Source organism: Columba livia, chromosome 12, assembly GCF_036013475.1.
Source record: "Columba livia isolate bColLiv1 breed racing homer chromosome 12, bColLiv1.pat.W.v2, whole genome shotgun sequence".
Taxonomy (NCBI): domain Eukaryota; kingdom Metazoa; phylum Chordata; class Aves; order Columbiformes; family Columbidae; genus Columba; species Columba livia.
Genome location: NC_088613.1, coordinates 11,272,579 through 11,291,552, shown reverse-complemented (window position 1 = coordinate 11,291,552; position 18,974 = coordinate 11,272,579). Strand labels below are relative to the sequence as shown.

Genomic DNA, 18,974 nt, shown 5'->3' with positions numbered 1-18,974 from the left:
CAGAATGAAACATGATTAAAGTTAAATCTAAATCCTACTGGCGCTGGAGCAAATTAAAGTTTATTTTTCATTCCTGTCCATTCTTTCTCTTCTTTTTAGCTAATTCATCTTGTTTCATTTAATGGCAATGCCTTTTTTCCTTGCAATTTGGCCACTGTGGTGGAAATGGGGGCCAGTTTATTTTAGGCACGTGGCCTTTTGGTAATAAGGTTAAAGCTGCAGACAAAGCCCAGATCCAAAAAAGAGAACTCTGCTGGCATTCACTCCATGCTTGTGCTCAGCCCTCCATAGGAAGGATCAACGTACGATGACCCAAACCACTTCTGTGCCTCTCCAGCAGGACAATCCAAAAGGCGTCTGCTCCCCGGTGCCGTCTGTACGTCCATGCGATGCTGTGACACTCCACTGCTCAATGCATGAGATGTACATAAGACTTCATACTTTGAAAGCACTCTTAATAACCTTAGTATAAGATGTATTGCAATGTTTATTATGAAAGAAGCGTGATGCAAATTTTATTATGATGAAACCATGTTTTCACTCAACAATTCAAAATAAGTCTCTATGCATTTTCTTATTTCAGAATTTCTCGTGAAAAATGAATACGTCTGTCTCACGGTTGGCTGACTGAAGCACACAACGATGAAGTAGAGCTGGGACAGTTTTCAGTATGAAGTTGCCACTTCTCTGGCTGTTGCATCTCCACCATCCCTCTGACTGCCCAAAGTTTATTCCAGAGTATGGAGCACTTGCTGTGTTATCAGGAGCAACAGGCGTACGTATGGCCTAACCCATCCGAGATGGCTGTTTTTAAATACAATGACTTATAAACACAGCGGCTGTCCCAGCTGAGCTGGCATCGAGCTGGATCGCTCTTAGAGGGAAGATCTGCAGTTACCGGCAGATCCACTGCCCATGGGAAGCGCGCACGGAGGTGAGCAATTCCGTTTTACGGACAGCGAAAACTTCTCCTTTCCCCACAGGTAACCCCTCGTGTAGACAGCCAAATCAGAAGCCTGTTCTATTCCGAAAGGGGTCTGCTACTCAGTGAATACAATTTCAATTGCATTTTTGAAAAAGCAGGGCATACATTTTCAAACATGCAAAGCCAAATGTCTTTCTTTTTAAAAATTTTAAATATTATAAAAGATCCGATTTGTTAAGGATCAGTTATCATGAGGGCATTTTAATATACGGTGCTGTATTTACTTTCATATTTTTTATTATGCAACAGATAATGAATATATAGTAAAATCTTACTGTATTTCTAACTGGAACTCAGAATAATGGCTGCTCTTCTTTATTTTAAAAAATGAGCTCCAAAAAGATTCTTTTTCCCCCTGCTTGGCTTCCCACACTCCAACATTCACGCAAAGGATGTTCAGGTGCCATGTCAGCTGGCCGACAGAAGCAGAAATGGATGATGGTCTAATGGAAAGGGAGAAAGCTGTAGCATTTGTGCTGTGCTAGGACTGAATCGGCTCATTTCAATTGATTTCTTTGATGTACAAATATAAAACTGTAGTATCTCATAATTCATCTATAAAGTCATCATTTATAAAGTATTTTTTTCTTCCCTTACATCCCAACTTAAAATCATCAAAGACACCCTTATTTGCAGACAGAACTAAAGTAAAAGTGTTTATGAACAGTGATTTTTACAAGTGCCTAAGCATTTGTAATAAGTATAACAAATGACAACAGCACATGACCTGGCTTTAAAAAGCCCTTGGTAAATAATTTTGCCTGTCTCTCACTCCTCACCCCAGCAAGGAAGAAGCAGCGGGACAGCGGGAACTCTTTGTACCAGGGTTGCTGCCAAAGGTGACAGATCCTCGGCGGGGGCTGGCGAGGCCGAGTTCCCTGTTTAGGCCAAATGTGCACACACAGAGCCACGGGAGCAGCGGTGGAGATGGGCTGAGGCCAGGAAGGAAATTCGTAACAATTCAGGTTAGCCCACGTTTTGTCATGTTACCAAAAATATTCTGTAAATAAATACACTAATGGGCCGCTTACTTGTAGGCAGCAATTACTTAAACCAGCCTTCAGCTTTTAATGCACAGCCATGCATTTCTGAAGGAGAGTGTTCTCGCTGTATGTAAGTATAGATCCAGATTTTAAATTGAGATTGGTCACTATTGATTCTGTTGGAGTTTATTATGATAGCAGTCCGCATTACACCAGATTCATAAAACTGCTGAGATACACCGTCCATTAACTTGCCTGCATTTAGCCAAGATCACCTTGTGTCCGGCGAACACCAGTGTTATTGGCATCGTGCCATTTCAGAGGTGGGTTACAAACCGGGAGACGCTTTGTAGGAAACTGCACCCCAACCTCAGCCGTGTCCCCCCTGCAAGCCCCATCCCCATCCCCTGGCCATGTCTGAATGGGCTGTCCCTGTCCCTCTGCTGCCGTCAGGAGGTGCTGAGCACACAGGTACAGGGTCCTGCTCCTCTCCTTCTGGCTTTAATACCTTTCTCCACCAGAAAGTGTGAGTTACAAGTGTGCTCGTTAGGTTGAGCTGACACATAAAAACCTCAGTGTCTTGGTTTGTCAATATTTATCAGGAGCTGCCTAATAAGGATTTAACAACAGATTCACTCTCTGAAGTTTATCAGTTTCCTAAATCTCATTTGCCAGTACTTTGACATTTAAAATTATTCTGGGAAGGGCAAATTAGAAATCAATGATGTACTCATCAACCCAGTCAGTATCAATGCAGCCCTAAGAAATGTAAATCAGCTGTTGAGGAAAAAAAAACACCAAACAAAACACGCTAACATTGCCTTTATGGAGCCTAAAGAAAACTGCTATCCTTTCAAAGACTAAAATATTTAGTTACTTTTAAGTCTTTCTGAAATGCACGACGCTGAGTAACTCCTCAAAGAGCTCTCTTCAAAAGCTGCAGTTCATAGAAGCGATACCAGAGCTGGTTCAATCAGTCAGAAATCCCAAGGACTGTTTCAAGTCCTTTTTAAAAATAAGATTTAGAAATAAGGTCCAACACTCACTTCAGAGCATCCCGATGGAATCGCAAGTAAAGTTAATAAATTGCCAATGGTAGAAGTTAAGCTCAGGTGCTGCAGTGTTTTACACATGTGAGCTTTTATTAGAGTGCAGGACTCACAATTTCTTTGTACCACTCAATTTTTGATTGTTTGGTCAATGGCAGTGGGATTAATGCAGTTACTAGAAAGCTTGCCATAGAAACTATATGGGATAAACCATGTTTGCACATTGAAGGACTATTCTGATAATTAATGTGACCACGGGTAGCACAGAGGCCAACATGTTTTCTTGACCTGACACCTGGTTACGCTAAAAGATTTCTTTCAGGAACAAAAAATCAGATGATTCTTTTCTGCTGTACTCCATAGCATAGTTGGAAGGTACACTTTGGAAATTAGCAAAAGTCTGTTGACCAGAAAGAAAAGCTAGTGATAAAAAGAAATTAAATTTTGAACACTTAACATATAGATAGTAGTATAAAGGATCACAGAAAATCTATTCCCCATAGATCTATTTAAAGGAGGTTTTGTTTGTTTTTGACAGTGATTTAATTCAGAGTATGTGCGTGTAAACATACGCATGTGTAAAGAACCAGGAGTTTGTGAGTACACAAACATTGCGACTTTGGCCCATGCATGAAAGTAAAGAGTGAGCAGGTGATGACTTAATTCTACATGACTCAAACCAGCTTTCAGTCATGTATTTTGGAACGGAATGTTGCAATTGTGAAGTTCAGAATTTGGAACATACAATCATGAGGAAAATGTTTAACACCAACCCACCCTCTTTATTAAGTAATTTCTTCAAGTATTTTTAATAGTGCAAAATATTGTTTTGCATTAGTACAATAACTATGGGAATTCACAGTCAAAAAAAGATCTTAAAAGATTTCCAAAGTCAAACAAAAAAAATTTTAATACTGTATTTTTAGCAAGAACATTTTTAACAAAGAATGTGTACTTTAACTTAATATGGTACAACAGAGAAACCATACTTAAAAGTTTCCATTATCTAACACTCTACTGCATATTCAGTTTTTCATTTTAAAAGACCAAAAGCCAAGCTGAACTGAGCATAAAAAAAGCATCAATTATAATCCTCATATTACGTCAGCTGTTAGGGTTTAGCTCACACTTTTGAATTGGTCATCTAATGAAAGGACAATTTTTACATCATTCTTTTAAAAAATGTACACACATTTCTTTTTAAAACGTAATATATATCGAGTATCTGCTTCAGTAAACAAAGCTTAATTTATAAACACAATCGAAACAGCTCCATGTTGAACAGTTTCAGTGATAAACTGGACTTGTATGATGTACAGCCAGTGAGGACCTTTGTGGCTTAAAATCATTGTGCCATTGCTATACAGTAATAGCTACCTCCACAGGGAAAAAAAAAGTTCATTTTTTGGGGGGAAAAGGGGAATAATTCCTGTGTGTGCTTAAAAATACTAAAACTCCTTTCTATCTCCGGGGACCTAAAAATGATCTGTTGCAACAGGCTTGGTTTGGTATGGTAAGCTTGTAAAAAGTCTCAATATTTCTTAATGACAATACGGCAGTTTTCGATGCAGCAACAGTAAATTGCTTGAAATTGTCCTTCAAGTTTCATGCTACAAATCCTGTTCTTCACACAGTACTGAAGGCATCAAAGGTTGGAAGGGACGTATTTCATGAACTATATAGTCTTCAAATAGTGATCATTATACATTTTTCAACAATAGGTGTTTCCTTCAGTACATAATAGTAGGTTTGATGTACGTTCTGTTTTCTGGAGGAAAAAAAAAAAAAGAAAATAGGTCATTTACACAGTTACACATTTTTATAATTAATTGAAACTTAGGTGGGTTTCCTATTTGTTTGTGGATTTTTAATTTATTTTTTGGTTTCTCAAGCCAAATTACCAGCCCTATGAGTGCTATAAACTGTCCAGCGCAGGAGTTCGCCTTACGGAGGAAAAAGCGCTGCAGAGCCCTCGAGAGGTGAACGTGGCCCAGAAACGAGCCGGTCCCAGAGCATGAAGCGCTTTCCAACCCAGCATTTGGGGCTGGGCGCTCAGCCGGGTGAGCAGAGCCTGCAAATACTCAGATTTGGATTTTCTTCCTTTATGGCATTTGCTTTTTAATGGAAATTCTGTTTTCCTTCTTTTGTTTTCCTTCTTTTTTTTTCCAGAAGGCAGCCCGTGTTGCATTGCACGCCTCTGTGAGACAGGGCAGGGAACACGGCACCACAGCACACCGTTATCACAGGCACAGAACCTTCCAGAACAGTGTGTTAAAACAAAATTGCATTAAAAACAGTAATAGAAGTAAATCAATATATGTTCTTGGAAAACTATTCTTTCCTTTAGAAACAACCACATTTCTTTTAAAATTATTTTTCTTTATTTAGGGAAACAAGTAGTAAGCCACTTATTTCCTTCATAAAAATATTCCTAGTTATAGTACCTATCAACTGTGATTTTTCACATTAGGTAAGCTTAAGCCAGAGAATAAATAAATATTAAAATGCCCACAGAAACTAAAGCTAACAAGAATCCATATTCTTATTCATTATACAATGAATCATGAATTCACCCAGCTAAACACGCAAGTACTGATCTTGGAGATGATAGCGAAATGATAATATTGAGAAGCATTTTGTATAATGTTGACATCTCCCCCATTCCTGTTTTACATATGCCAATACCAAACACTCATAAGGAAAGAACAGGTATTGACCTGCTAACTGACGCTGATCCTTGGAGCAATCTCAAAGTTTGCCACATTTCAATTTCAAAATGCATTTCAGCTATAATATGAGTGATTTATCATTTAGCAGTAGCTGTCAAAGTAACCTCCTAGATAAAACAAAAACATCTGGAACCATAAACAGAGAAGAGCAGTAGCTGAATTTTAATCCAAATCCGACATGTTCACTTCATTAGGAACAGGAAACAGCTAATTAGTAATTGAATTTTTCATGGTTTTAAGGAGGCTCAGACTCTCCAAACTGAGCTGATTTAATACATATTTTGGATGCAAACAAGAATAAAGATCAGAAGAGCCAGGGACGTAACATCTCTGGAGGAAAATCTGGGGGCATGGGAACCCCCAAAGAAGTGACTAAAATTAGTTTCAGACCTTTGGCTGATTAAAATTATTGTCTTAAACTTTGTGGGCCAAATGTTCAATCCTGAGGAGGGGGCCAGTAGAAACAGAAATACTGAACACTGTGGTTCGCTTTTTCTATTTCTCCATCAGATTATTAGGAAGTTGTACGTGATATCTTCCTATCACAGGCTGCAGGTGATTTAGCCCATATTGACTTTGTACTTCTGGAAAAGGTGAGCCACTGACAGAATGTGCATGTCAGCACCACTGCCTTCAAAAAATCATATACTTAGATAGTGGCTGATGGACACTATGTAAACTTGGAGTCATGTTTGGATTTTTCCTTCCTATTCCCCTTGTTTCTCAAGGAAAGTTCAATGGAGGACTATGGAATACTTGCAGGAGAGAAAGTAAATGTAAAAGCTCAAGCAGAGTGCAGCCACCCAGGAGATACTATTGACCAGTAAACATAGTTAAATATTTCCTTTTTTATATAGCTCTCAATTATTCTCCAGAAATTAAAATACTTTTTTTGTTGCTATGCAATAAACTTAACTCCATGGCATTGACCCCATCATGCAGCAACTACCTGTGAGGAATTAAAGCGTTAGGAGCATCGGTACCACGACTTACACATGAGAGACAACATGATGTTGTCAAATTCATCTTTTTGAGGAACATTCAGCATCTCCTCAGTGCAGCTGACGGTAAGTAACATACCATTTTATAGCATTTTACTGTATTCCATTGCAAAGATTTGAATAAATCTGTGTGCAATAAATGTATTCTTTTATTAGGTTTATCCCTTAATCAACTATTCATTTATGTGGGCTTCATTCTATTAAAAAATGAAATTATACAAAGGTGAGCAAAAGCGTAGATTTACAGTAGTTTAAAGCCTAATCTCATTCTCTAGAGGTAATATTGACAATATAAAAACTGTATAAATGATATTCCCTAACACTAAAATATGCTTATGAGCCCCCTGTGCATGTTATACTGCTTTACAACCTACAGTGAAATGCATGACTGGCTTAATAAGCAAGACATTTAGAAAGGATTTTTTTTTTCCCTCCACAATGGATAACACAAGTGGAGATCTCACCATTTCTCAGGGAGCCAGAGCCTATGTTAATAATTGTAATTTTCCCTCAGGATGGTGCTGTCTTCCCTGCATTGTTAGTCCAGGGGATACATTAATCTCTTGTACTCTTTTAGCAACAATATCATTATTTGTCTTTTTCTTTCAAGGTTTTAATGTGTGTATAAAGGACAAATCCAAAGGCAATAAGTATCATCTGCATGTTTATTCATTTTTTTTCAGCCTGTTCAGCATCTCTGAATTTTCTGAATCTTTTGTGAGGCTTTGTTTGTAATATCTTTAAGTCAGTAATTCAGCTGTATTTCCATAAAACTACTTTAAAACAAATTTTCCACGTGTACCCTCACAACTCACATAAAGAAATGTGCCTCAGTAATGCTGGTGTGCAAATCCAGCTACAGCTTGGGTTTGCTCAGGCGACTTCAGCACAGTGTGAGCTGGAGGAGAAAGTCATTAGAAGGAAGGAAATTTGGGATCTGCTACATAATGAGAAAACAAAGATAAATTTGTTCTATTGGTACGTGTAAATTATTCATGCAATTTAAAAAATAAACCCCAGCACTACATAGTGCAGAGAGAATGGGCAGCAGAGATGAATTAATAAACTGGAAAATCCCACTTTGCCAATTTATATGAAGGAAGAGTTGCTGAACTCAAGGTGAGGTAGAGCCGAGCAGCCAGACCCAGGTGCTGCCGCACGACTCTGCGCGAGGGTTGAGTCCGAGTCCTACAGCACCCGGCCTGGCTACGGAAACAGCAGCTCAGTTAGATCAGAGCCAGGCTGAGCTTTGGATGCAGCAACACATGGAAAATACAGTGCCATAAACAATAAATCGACCTTACAGTGCTGGGGCAAAGTTGTTTGAATCAGTGTCTTATTTTGCAGGAAAAAAGAAAAAAAGCAGAGAACAGCTTGCATTACCTTCTACTGTGGATGAAATCCCTGAAGAAAAAAAACAAAACAAAACCAACTAAAAACTGAACTAAACTCCTTTGCAAACAGGGGTGCTGACCAGCCGGGAAGGAAGCTGCAGCCAGGCCCCTGCACCACAGCAATCACAAAACCACAGACAAGGATCCTTCACTGCCATGGAAAAAAAGACCTGGGCTGCAGTCAGTTCTTGGGGTTTTGGGTTTAGTCATCCAACTGAATGACCACAGTGAATAAAACTACTTCTTTGCCTGTTTATTAGTTGTCCAGTAAAACTTTTCCTTTCCATTTATCTGTAAATATTTTCCAAATGGACCAGTGAAAGAGAAAAAAAATACCATGGTGAGCAGGGCATGGTTTCCTCTAGACTCACAGAAGAACATGGACAGTAAATGCTGTTTCTGAGAGCAGCAGTATTAACGGAGTTTGCTTGGCTCTCTGTTCTTCTCTTGCTCTTTCCTATTGCCTCTTCTCCACCTCTGCAGGTATGTCAAATATTTCCAGGTCCATGCTAATAGACCTATAAACTTGTACAGAAAATAGGATTTCTAATGTGTAAAAATAGCCAAGGACAAGAGTATGTTCACTGAATACAAACCATGCAGATGCTGGTTTGCCATTGTCAGTTTGAGCTGACAGGGAGATACCATAGTGGTTCCTGCTTAGGAAATATTCAAGCCTACTGACACTGAATTATTGAATAAGTGTTTTAGTTCTTTGTAAGAATAGAAAGGTATGGAGCTTCAGACTCAACAGTCTGCTGGGAAAACCTTTCCCCATCTTTTGTTTCCAGTAAATCACAAAATCTCAGCTTCTGCTCTCATATGTGTGTGTGCTTACAGAAACAAACTCAGAGAAACACAGTTTCCGAGTGCCAAAAGCAGAAATAACACCAAGCTCAGCGATACCGTTACTTTTCAAGTCCTGCATTTGCATCACCAGCAGATGAGTCATGTAGGCAGCCAGCGCAGTAATCTCATGGCCAGTTACTAACAAGGGCTCTTTTCTTCGTTAGCAGCTAATGAGACGGCTTTCAGCAGTGCGTGGCACGGATATGACAGTCTGGTAATTGCACTCGAACTTTGGAAGAGTTTCTCTAGCAATGCAGCAATATGACACAGCACCAAGTAAGTAGCAGAGGTTTAGTAATTCAGAGCATCCAGAGCAGCAGCCACACGAGGGATGGAGCACGGCTTGGACAGGAGCAACAAGGCCTAAAACTCAGATGAAGAAGACAGATAGCCAAGAACTCGATCTCAAGGAACATATCAGGCCTCTGTTTAGTTTAATCTCAAAAGTTTCTAATCATGGGGTTCTGGTCTTTTCTTATACAAAATTGTAAGTGCTTGGACATGTTTTTTTTCAGTGAATGTAAGACCAAGACAAAACCACTGCAAATTTTAAGATGTTGAACTTGTCTCTTACAGTTGTAGAGTATTCTGAAATTCTGTAGTATGGCTGGTTTCAGCAGATTGCAGCATTTGAACGTATAATTTCATACAGTAAGAGAGTTGTTAAACCTCTTAAAAATACTACCCCTCTTCTCTGTCCCACTTGCATCCTTTTTACCATAGGCTGGATCTGACAACTGACTGGTTATACCAGAATGTTGAAAAAAATATAGCCCAGTTTTCTAAATATTAAAAACCAAAATATGTTCCAAACTTCAAAAGTCCTTCATCTGTGGCAAACAGATAAAAGGTTATTTACAGTTACTAAGAGTTTTTATGCTAAATTTCTGCCAGGTTATTTCAGAAACAGAAGCAGCAGCCTTGGGCCACCCTCCTGTTGCAGGTACAGGGAACCATGTTTCCTTTGAACGGTGGTTTCATCTCAGGAAAGTCTGTCTGCCCCTACACTGCCACCTCTTTCTTGAAATTTAGAGTCTTTTACTTTTTCATAAATTGTTATAATCAAAGATTATGGTAAAAAAATCTATTTTATAAAATTTTAAGATAAGGTTGCTTTGATGATTGTTCCAATATCCCCTAACAATGAAATATAGTAATACAAAAGTTAACTAAGGTATAAACATGCAAAAGGAGAAGTCTCCCTGCGATCATAAAATGATGTTATTTTCTGTTCAGCAGTTCATGTTACTGCTGTTCATGCTAATTAATTAAAGGAGCTGTTGCTGTAATGTGCAAACAGGGAATCTGAGAAACTGAGAGGGCTTTTAGGTCTCGGAGTGAAGTTAAGTCAATCTGGGCGCGGGCAATCAAATGTAATGAAATCACTTGTCAGTGCTAAGCTTGCAAAAACTGTGAAGTTTGACTAGGGAGTAAAAGGATTATAATTAGATTTCCAATAGGATAATAACTAAATGGCAGAAAGCAGTAAAGAGAAAATATTACTTTGTTAGCTAATGGTGCTGCTGTTCAGTTTTAGTTTTTATCAGCACACTTGTAGTTGTGCTAATTTAATTTGCTTTTATCAGCAAAAATGCACTATTCGAATGGTACTTGAATGTCATTTGCAAAAATCATTGATCTGAAGGTGCACTTAATGACACCCAGTATGTTTGTTTTATGTGAAACGGAGATTGGCTGATAAAATGGTTGATGCACTATCTTGCTCGCCCACAAGTGAGTGGTGGGTGCGAGAGCAGATGGCGTCTGTGCGCACACACCGGCCGCTCGGCCACGCAGGGGGTTCCTGACCACAGCAACCACTACCTCTGTTTTGACAGCTAAAACACTTCTCCCAGCTCAGGCTATATGGGACGGGACTGGAAGAGCTGGTACATGGACGATGGAGGGATTACACTGTAAAGTTCAAAAAAGTTTTAAGTCTCGTCTGCACAAACTTCTGTTCAGTTAATATACAAAGCATAGAGAAAATGAGTCAACTAAATGGGAATGATTTATAACGCAGATCAGAATCCCAGTATATGAACAGCTTGTGTTAATAACATCATTTTAAGAAATGAGCATAAAATATGATATGACTTAATCACTGTGAAAGGTGGCTGTGCAGCATTTTTGTAATTTTCCTTTAAACCGTCTTAAGGAGACACTGGCAGTGAAACTAATTGAATTTCAAAGGAAAGGCACTGTGTGAATGATAGATTTCTGTCCAGCAGAGACAACAGAAAAAGAAAGGTCTGCATTGATGCTAAGGCTTTTTTCTGTGCAATATAGAGGAGATTTTTGGAAGCCTGGAAGCAGCTTTGTATTAGGGACGTGTGTTCTGACCCTTCCTCCTCCCAGAACCCAAAAAACAAAGGCAAGAAATGAAGGGGCAATGAGGGAGTGTGCTCAAATTGTTCAAGGCGGCAGTGCAATAGGAGCTGTCAGGTACAAAAACTGTAATCAAAGGAAAAGAGAATAAAAAGATATTACAGTATCAGCATAAATAAAAATGAAAGAGCTGGTGCTACAGGACAGAAATACTTTGAAATCTAAACAAGCTCTACAGAGCTTTTCAGAATCCTTTTTATCAGCTGTGAGTGCTCAGTGGAAGAACTGGCTAAACTCATCCCATGTTTGCATATGAGCAGGATTGCCACACTAGAGTTGTCAGAGGAGGCTGTGAATGCTGTCACTGATCACTGTGGGGACAACAAGAGGAGCTTGGCCATTGAGGAGGGTCTGAGAGGTTTACAACTCCGAGAGCACAAGTCACCAAGCTCAGAGGTAGTGGATATCCAGTTCTCAGCTTTTAACCTGAGCAAAACCTTCATGATCCAAAGCCTCTTAAAACTAACGAATGATGTATTCGGGATCAGATTAAAAACTAACCAAAACAAACAAAACCCACCAAATCAACCAACCAACAAAAATCAAACACCAAAACAAAACCAAACAAACCAACAACAAAAATACACACCAAAAAAGCCCCACAACCCCCAAAAAACCAACCTGAATTAAAAAAAAAAAGGAAAGAAATAAATTCACGAGGTTTTCTTCTATTACAATAGACTCTAAGAAGAGTAAGAAAGTTAACGATTGTTGGAAGTGGCTATGCATCACGTTCCCCATAGTTATTTATAGTAATTTTTGATGGGAAAGCACATTTGAGCCAACTGTAACTTTTTTCCTTCAACTGAAAATTGAACTTCCTTTTATTTTGCTGGCTTCTGTCGAGAGGCACCTTTGACTCTCAGATCTTTTTGGAAGAGCATTGAGCACTCACCTCAGCAGGTAACACAAACAGATCAGAAATGTTAGCAATATTCTGCTTGTCCAATTTAAATGCATGTGTCCCAAGTGCTTATCCAATAATTCGACTATTTCTGGCAGTAACAATTTCCAAATTGTAATATTTAGAGCACAACTCTAATCATATGCATACATATGTACACATGCATTATGTGTATGTATGTGCATCAAAATAAAGCCGTGTTTTGCCTTCTTTGTAATACGTAGCATACGAACCTAAAATCACAACAGGAGACAGCAGTAAAAATATTTGAAAGCTTTCCTGTATAGATGACAGATGGATGACAGATGCACACCAGAGGTACAAGAAGTCAAGGCTGTAACAGTTGAGAAATGCGCTGCAGCCCTTCTTCTGGCGACACAGAGGGGACTAGTTACCTCCACACACATTATTTTTTGCACATAACCATACCCTGATTCAGTAGAAAGGGTGGAAGTGCTCGAAGCCGTGACGCGGGGACAGGCAGTGTAGAACTGACTGGTGTGTCATGTATATAGCAGAGGACTGAAGGAAGAAGCAAGCTGATTTTCTAGTCTAGTTTCTACAAAACTGGACTTTGGAGAGAGAATTTCCATGTTCAAATTGCTCAGACCAAATTTTATCCCAGGCGACTGGAGTTTGTGTGTCTCAAAGAGGCTTCCAATGGCCATGGCACTGACAAGAAGATCCCTGTGTCTCAGCTCCCTGAAATGCTGTTTCATAGCTCCCACTCTTCACAGGCCCACAGCACGGGGATTATTCTTTGGGAAGCGCTCAGACAAGACAGGAATGTTCTGTATTTGCAAACAGGCACTGAACATGCGGAACATGGAGCACTATGGGATTTTCTGTAACACGAATGTGACTTTCCTTTTCTACCTACAGTTCACCTGTTTTTTGGAAACAGCTGTGATCTTGATAGAAAGGTAAGGGTAAGAGATGAATACTGAAATAAAGAAAAATAAATTATAGAAGTACTTTTGAACTCAGCACATATATGTGATAGCTAGATATGAGTTTCCCACACCTCTATTTAAACCATTTTAAGTTCTGGTCTTGTAAAGTACTGATCTTTCAAAGATTTTCTGTGTTCAACAGGAAAACAAAATGAAGTTGTGTAATTTATATTTAACTTAAAGCAGGAAACAGGGACAAAAACTATTCTGTATTTAATTTATGTCTCATGATAAAACACACATGTGATGGGATGCGGTACATACTGCACCTTGCATTGCTGCACTGTCATGTTGGGTTCCATTGTGTTCTATTTCCATATCTGGGATTCCAGCATCTGAAAGACATGACACCAAAGATTAATGTATTCCCATTTGTCCTTCTCTCACGCATTTTTAGAAAAATATTTATAGTAAACTAGGGTGATCTCCAAGTTACATGGTCTTGCATAAAACATTTGGTCTTCATAGAATTTTCAGTAGTAAATTGTTTCCAAAATGTGCAAACATTACTGGTCTCACAGTGAATTATTTTTAACATGGTTCACATTTGTCTGACAATCAGATAATAGCCAACACATGACATTAATATGCCTGTACAATTCTCTTGGAGAATGAAGGCATCTGACATATGAAAAATAGAAGTCGAAATCAAACTGTGATAACAAACTACAACTACATTGACTCTCCCAGCCACATACCTGAAAAGTACAGAATTAAGGAATATAGCCAGTGTCAGTCAACATGCTTGTGAGTGTGTGCATCAGTTTGTAAGAGTGCACATTATAGATCAGGACTGTGCAAACTGCATTTAAAAGACTCAGCTCAGGATGTTGCAAGCATGCGCCATCACCCACAACAAAATGACATACGTGATATTACGTGACATATTTCCACGGTTCTGAGAAGAGTTCTCCAAAATGGATTGTGCTCTTTTTTCCAGGTTGAGGAAGGGTCTCCTAATGCTATGCACTCTTGAACTACTTAATTTCATACTGATAATAGCTCTGTATGCACAGTCCTTGGGGTGGGTGCGGGGGGCTCCAACACCCCAGGGTGCTCCGATAACAGATGCCATTATCCACCTTATGCCAACAAGGATTAGCATGAAGGGTATGTGATTTGAATCCATGGCACTTCGAATCCTGCGGAAACATCTGCTTCCCTTATAACACAGCACTTAAAAATTACAACAAGGAAAACCCCACACCTGAAAGGGAGCTGCCTACGGAGGTTTGACTTTTTCTGTCTAGAAGCCTGTTCCGGACTTTCTCAAATAAAGAATAACTGCGCTGTTGCTTTCTTGGATCTGTTTAGGTGTAGCATCAGCACCTATCGCAAAGATGACATTTTCCTGGTCACCCACAGCCTGACTGGACTCTATGTCGACTCAGGTCAACCCATTACAGTATAGTCCATACACAGAAGAGTAATATCAGTACTATCTTAGTAATAGATGTGTAAATGAAATATATGTGATATTTGTGTATACAGCCTTATAAATACATATAAGCAAATAAATATTTTCATGTATACAATTTTTTCTTATAAAATGACAAGTGACTGCTGCTCCATAGGGTTTCCTCATTCAGATTCTTGTTTTGAAGGAAAGTTCAGGGCAATGATCTATTGATCTTGAAAGGTTCTTTCTTTTCAAACCTTTCAGATTATAAGTTGTATATACGTCAAATGACAGTCATCTGTAACTAATAACAGCATCTGTTAAATGAGACAGACCGTCAGAGTTAAATTAAAAATATTCAGAATAGCCCTTCACATTTTGTTGTCATAAAATTGTACCTGCAATTAAATTGTGGATTAAGATGCTAATGAGCTACCTGATTTGCATGTGAAATCAGATTAGCATGTAAATATCAGCTTCTTGCAGGCACTAACATATATATGACTACCTGAGTGTGCCTGCAAATCAAAACGTTAGCAGGCAGGCCCACAATAGCAGATGTAAAGATCTGTTAATCACATTGCTGGCATGTTGGTACCCTTTAATTTGTGGTTTCCAGAACTGCTGAGTGCTCCTAACTGCCGCACGAGTGGCAGGTGCTTGCCAGCAATGGCAGAATCTGGGTGAATGACATTACAGAACATCCGGATTTTAGGGTTTTTTCTGACGCTCATCATAAGGTGCTGCCTATGGCTGTGGGATCTGCTCTGGGCATTTTTCTGATCCAGTGGGAAAGGTTTCTGCCAGCTCTGTGCTCCCACTCTCCCTTGGGTCGTTGTCCCTTATCATGGTGCAACTGCAAGCTGTATATCCACCCCTGAATCACCGCCCTTCACCAGCAGCACATCACAAGTGCCAGCCAGCTCCCGGTTACAGTGATATGCTGGACTATAAACCCAGCAGATGAGAAGGCCTCTGAAAAATGTTTCTCCCCTACTTAAAGAGTTTATATCTTTTAGGAGCTTTAGATAAATCACAGCTCACTGGCCGTTACAGAGTGTTGGGATGGCAGTTCACATAGAAAGGCTCACCCTAACTTTAAAAACAAGTGTGGGTAGCCCTCGCCACGGAGAACTCAAGACAAGCTAAACTCATTATTTTTACTCAGTGGTTGAGGCAGTTTTTGCAGTTTGCTGATATTACAGCTCAGGTGCTTGCAGTGCCCAAGTGGGCAGCACAAAGTTTATGTAAAGACAGGCAGCACAGTCCGAATCTAACTCTGAGTCATGAGCCTCTGCAGAAACTCCAAGGTAGGGACACACAGATCAGACCTTTGCTACAGAACCTGAAATTATTAAAACTCAACTAGGTTCAGTCTTAAAGATTCAAATTGAAGCTCTGAACTTTGGTCAGAACCACATTAAGCAGGAGAGGCAAATCCTCCCACTACTCAAACCATAATCCCTCTGTTATAGGTGATTAATTGATTTACTTTTGTTTCACAAGAATAGCTGGGAAGAAGTATTCAAAACCTCGTCAGCTCTGAAAGCTGATACACAGTCAACAAAATTAATAGGTCCTAAGGATGAGCAAACTTCAGGCAAAGAGCTTTTAAAATGAAGCTCAGCAGTTCTAAAAATGAATCTGCTGGGAGAGAAGAGTTCAGAGAACCTTACAGGAAGCAAATTTCACATTGTCTTAGCTGGCACTGTAACAGATTTCTCTGGTAATATATTCAGCATTTCTTGACATATCTGTGTAAACTGCTCTGTTTCTCTAGTTGCAGATGTATTTTTTTAAATCATGACCCAGAGCACATGGCCTGAAATAGATTTTTAATTATTTCAGGAAAGGATTGGGTTTTTTTTTAATTCTGGAATTTGCTTTGTGCATCATCTTTTTTGTCACTCAGTTAAACATCATTTTAAGTTAACTGTGAAAGGCCAACTAAGACATTACCATTTAACATCCTGAGACCGTCACCTGATGTGGCCTGTTTAAGCGCCTGTTCCACTTGTTCTCTTCGTTTTGATTCGAATTCCAAAGCTTCCTGCAATTTTCTCTTTGCCTTTTTTTCTTTCTTCAACCGTTTCTGAATTGTTGCTGAAATGTAAAGATATTGTAAGATTGGCTGTTAAAGCACAATTAATGTATAATTGAGACAATGAATGAATTTATGTTCAAGGGCCTAGTTCTAGCTCACAAAAACCCAAAAAAAATCTGACATGAACCTGACATAAAACCAAAACAAAAATCCCAAGCCATATCCTGTATTGAAACAAGGAACAGTCTGAAAGGGCTTTAGATCTTGGTAAAGATCTTGAATTTTATTCTCACTCTGGAACTATCCCACGGATTTACACCTCCTGACCAGAACATAAGAGTCTCAAAGCCTGCCCGGTGGTTCACATTTATGCAACCAATTTTGCTTCAAAAAGCACAGGAAGACAGTACTTGGCACCTGCATTTCTGGTACGTTATATAATTTTATCTTTCTGATTTCATGGATGTAATCTAGAAGTAGCTTTTGGCACATAAAGTAATATTCTTCTATTTTAGATGCAGAATTGAATTTTAAAAATACTGCCGCCTTTGCAATATCACAGGGAAAATTCAGATTTACCAATTTAATTGTCTGTTATTATGAAAAGTTTCTGAACAGTCATGGTTTTATTTTAGGAGGCCCCATAAAGGTAGGGCTATTGTATCTCACTCTTATGATGGAAAAAAAATGTCTAGGGTTATTCGCTTCAGATCTTGCACTTGGGTAGACAACTACTCATAGTTCCATCTATTTTGTTGCACTGAAATTTTCTACAAGAAAAACTAGCTGACTAGCAGATATGCTACAGAAATGTGGGCTAGATAAGTAATGAAAAAAAATCACCTAAATACCCAAATTACAGACATGTTATCTTTCTCACAGTAAGACTGATTCTCAGTGCTTGGAGGATAACAGCAGAAAACAAAAGAAATTAAAGCTGTCAAATGAAGAAATCAGGCTGGGAATACACAGGCAGAGTGGGAAGCCAGGAAACTGAATCAGGAACCAGCCAAAACTCTGGTCGGTTGCCCTCCAGGAAATAATCCCTCAGTCACTGTTCTGTCTGCGTACAGAAAAGTGTGCTTCATTCTGCTTTTATTAAATTTAAATCTTTCATTACCAGTGCTAGTCCACCGCTGCATTACACGGATGTACGAATGTCAGTTAACTCCAAGTCCTCAATGGCTCCAGCTGGAAATGCCAAAGGGTTATACATTTAATAGATATCTAAACTCCATTTTTCATTCACTCACCTCTGCTTTGCAGCTCAGCTGTGAGTTGCCTTTCCAAGCTCTCTCTTAGTTCTCTCTCCCTACAAAGCTCCATCTTTAACTCTTTCTTTTCCTGCTGGATCTGCTTTTCCTGGACTCTCGCGTTGTCCACAGCCACTTTCAGGAGGCCCTAAAACACACACAAATGTAAGAACTGAAAATACCAGTTTGTTTCAGCAGTTACAAAATGGTTTTACGCCCTCTAGGAAACCAGAAAAATTAAAAGCAGGAACCTATAGTCCTGGAAAGCAACTGGGCATTCAAAGTAGCTAAATGTTATATATGAGCAATTTTGTGCCATGGCTTCTGCTAATTCATCCTACTGATGTGGTCTGGTACAAACCAAGTTCCATGTCATTGCTGAGCTCCCTCAGCTGCAGGAGGAGCAAAGGAGGAATAATGAGACTGGTGAACTTTAATGTGATCATTATTGTCAATGTATGAAACCCTTTCACAATTGCTAATGCCAGGCAGAGGAAACCTCAGCATTACCTTAAGTAAAATAAATTAGAACTGCAGATACAAAAGAGTTTCTGGAACTTTTTAAAGAGACTGAAAAAGAAACACATTTTATCTATCATGAGAAAGCCTGGCTCTATAGAGAATAATTTACCTGTATGTTGGTTAATAGTGTTTCTACTGATGAAAGACCATCAGCAAAAAGAAATGGCGCCGGAAATCCAGGAGGCAAGGCCTGTCCAGCCAGTTGGACTTTATCTAAGGTAGGTTTCATTATTGGAATAGCAATTTGGACCTCTTCTGTAAAGACAGGTTTAAAAGCATCATCAGAAAGTGTTGGAAACATAGGTAAATGCAATTTCTAGAAACCAGAATGCTGTTTACCTGGAAATCAAAATACAGACACGTTAGTAAAATTGACATTGTTTCAGTCATTGGGCAGCTGTGATTGTTCCTAAGGTAAGTTTGCAAAATAGTACAAAACCATAATAAATATATTGAAGACTATAACATAGCTGTAATAAAGACTATTTTATCTCAAATTCTACAGAATTGTACTACAGAAT

General features: G+C 39.1%; 1 protein-coding gene and 2 long non-coding RNA genes across 5 annotated transcripts in view; 2 read left to right on the top strand and 1 right to left on the bottom strand.

The window, feature by feature from the left end:
- The window catches only part of LOC110366063 (uncharacterized), a 59,904-nt gene extending 58,734 nt beyond the window's left edge, over window positions 1–1,170 (top strand). The window contains exon 4 of the long non-coding RNA XR_010475684.1: window positions 584–1,170. This is a non-coding gene — a long non-coding RNA (uncharacterized LOC110366063). The remainder of the gene's footprint in view (window positions 1–583) is intronic.
- A 2,730-nt stretch (window positions 1,171–3,900) lies between these two features.
- The window catches only part of DACH2 (dachshund family transcription factor 2), a 252,170-nt gene continuing 237,096 nt past the window's right edge, over window positions 3,901–18,974 (bottom strand). For 2 of the 3 annotated variants that reach the window (XM_065077858.1, XM_005512245.4), the window contains 5 exons: window positions 18,563–18,708; window positions 17,932–18,079; window positions 16,594–16,737; window positions 13,505–13,570; window positions 3,901–4,785 (listed from right to left, as the gene is read on the bottom strand). In XM_065077858.1, coding sequence (XP_064933930.1) covers window positions 4,748–4,785; window positions 13,505–13,570; window positions 16,594–16,737; window positions 17,932–18,079; window positions 18,563–18,708 — 542 coding nt within the window. In that variant the 3' untranslated portion in view covers window positions 3,901–4,747. The remainder of the gene's footprint in view (window positions 4,786–13,504; window positions 13,571–16,593; window positions 16,738–17,931; window positions 18,080–18,562; window positions 18,709–18,974) is intronic. The other variant, XM_065077857.1, reaches the window with a different exon arrangement.
- LOC135580715 (uncharacterized) lies at window positions 4,781–8,397 on the top strand. Its single transcript, XR_010475683.1, has 2 exons — window positions 4,781–6,813; window positions 8,095–8,397. It is a non-coding gene; the product is annotated as an uncharacterized LOC135580715 (long non-coding RNA).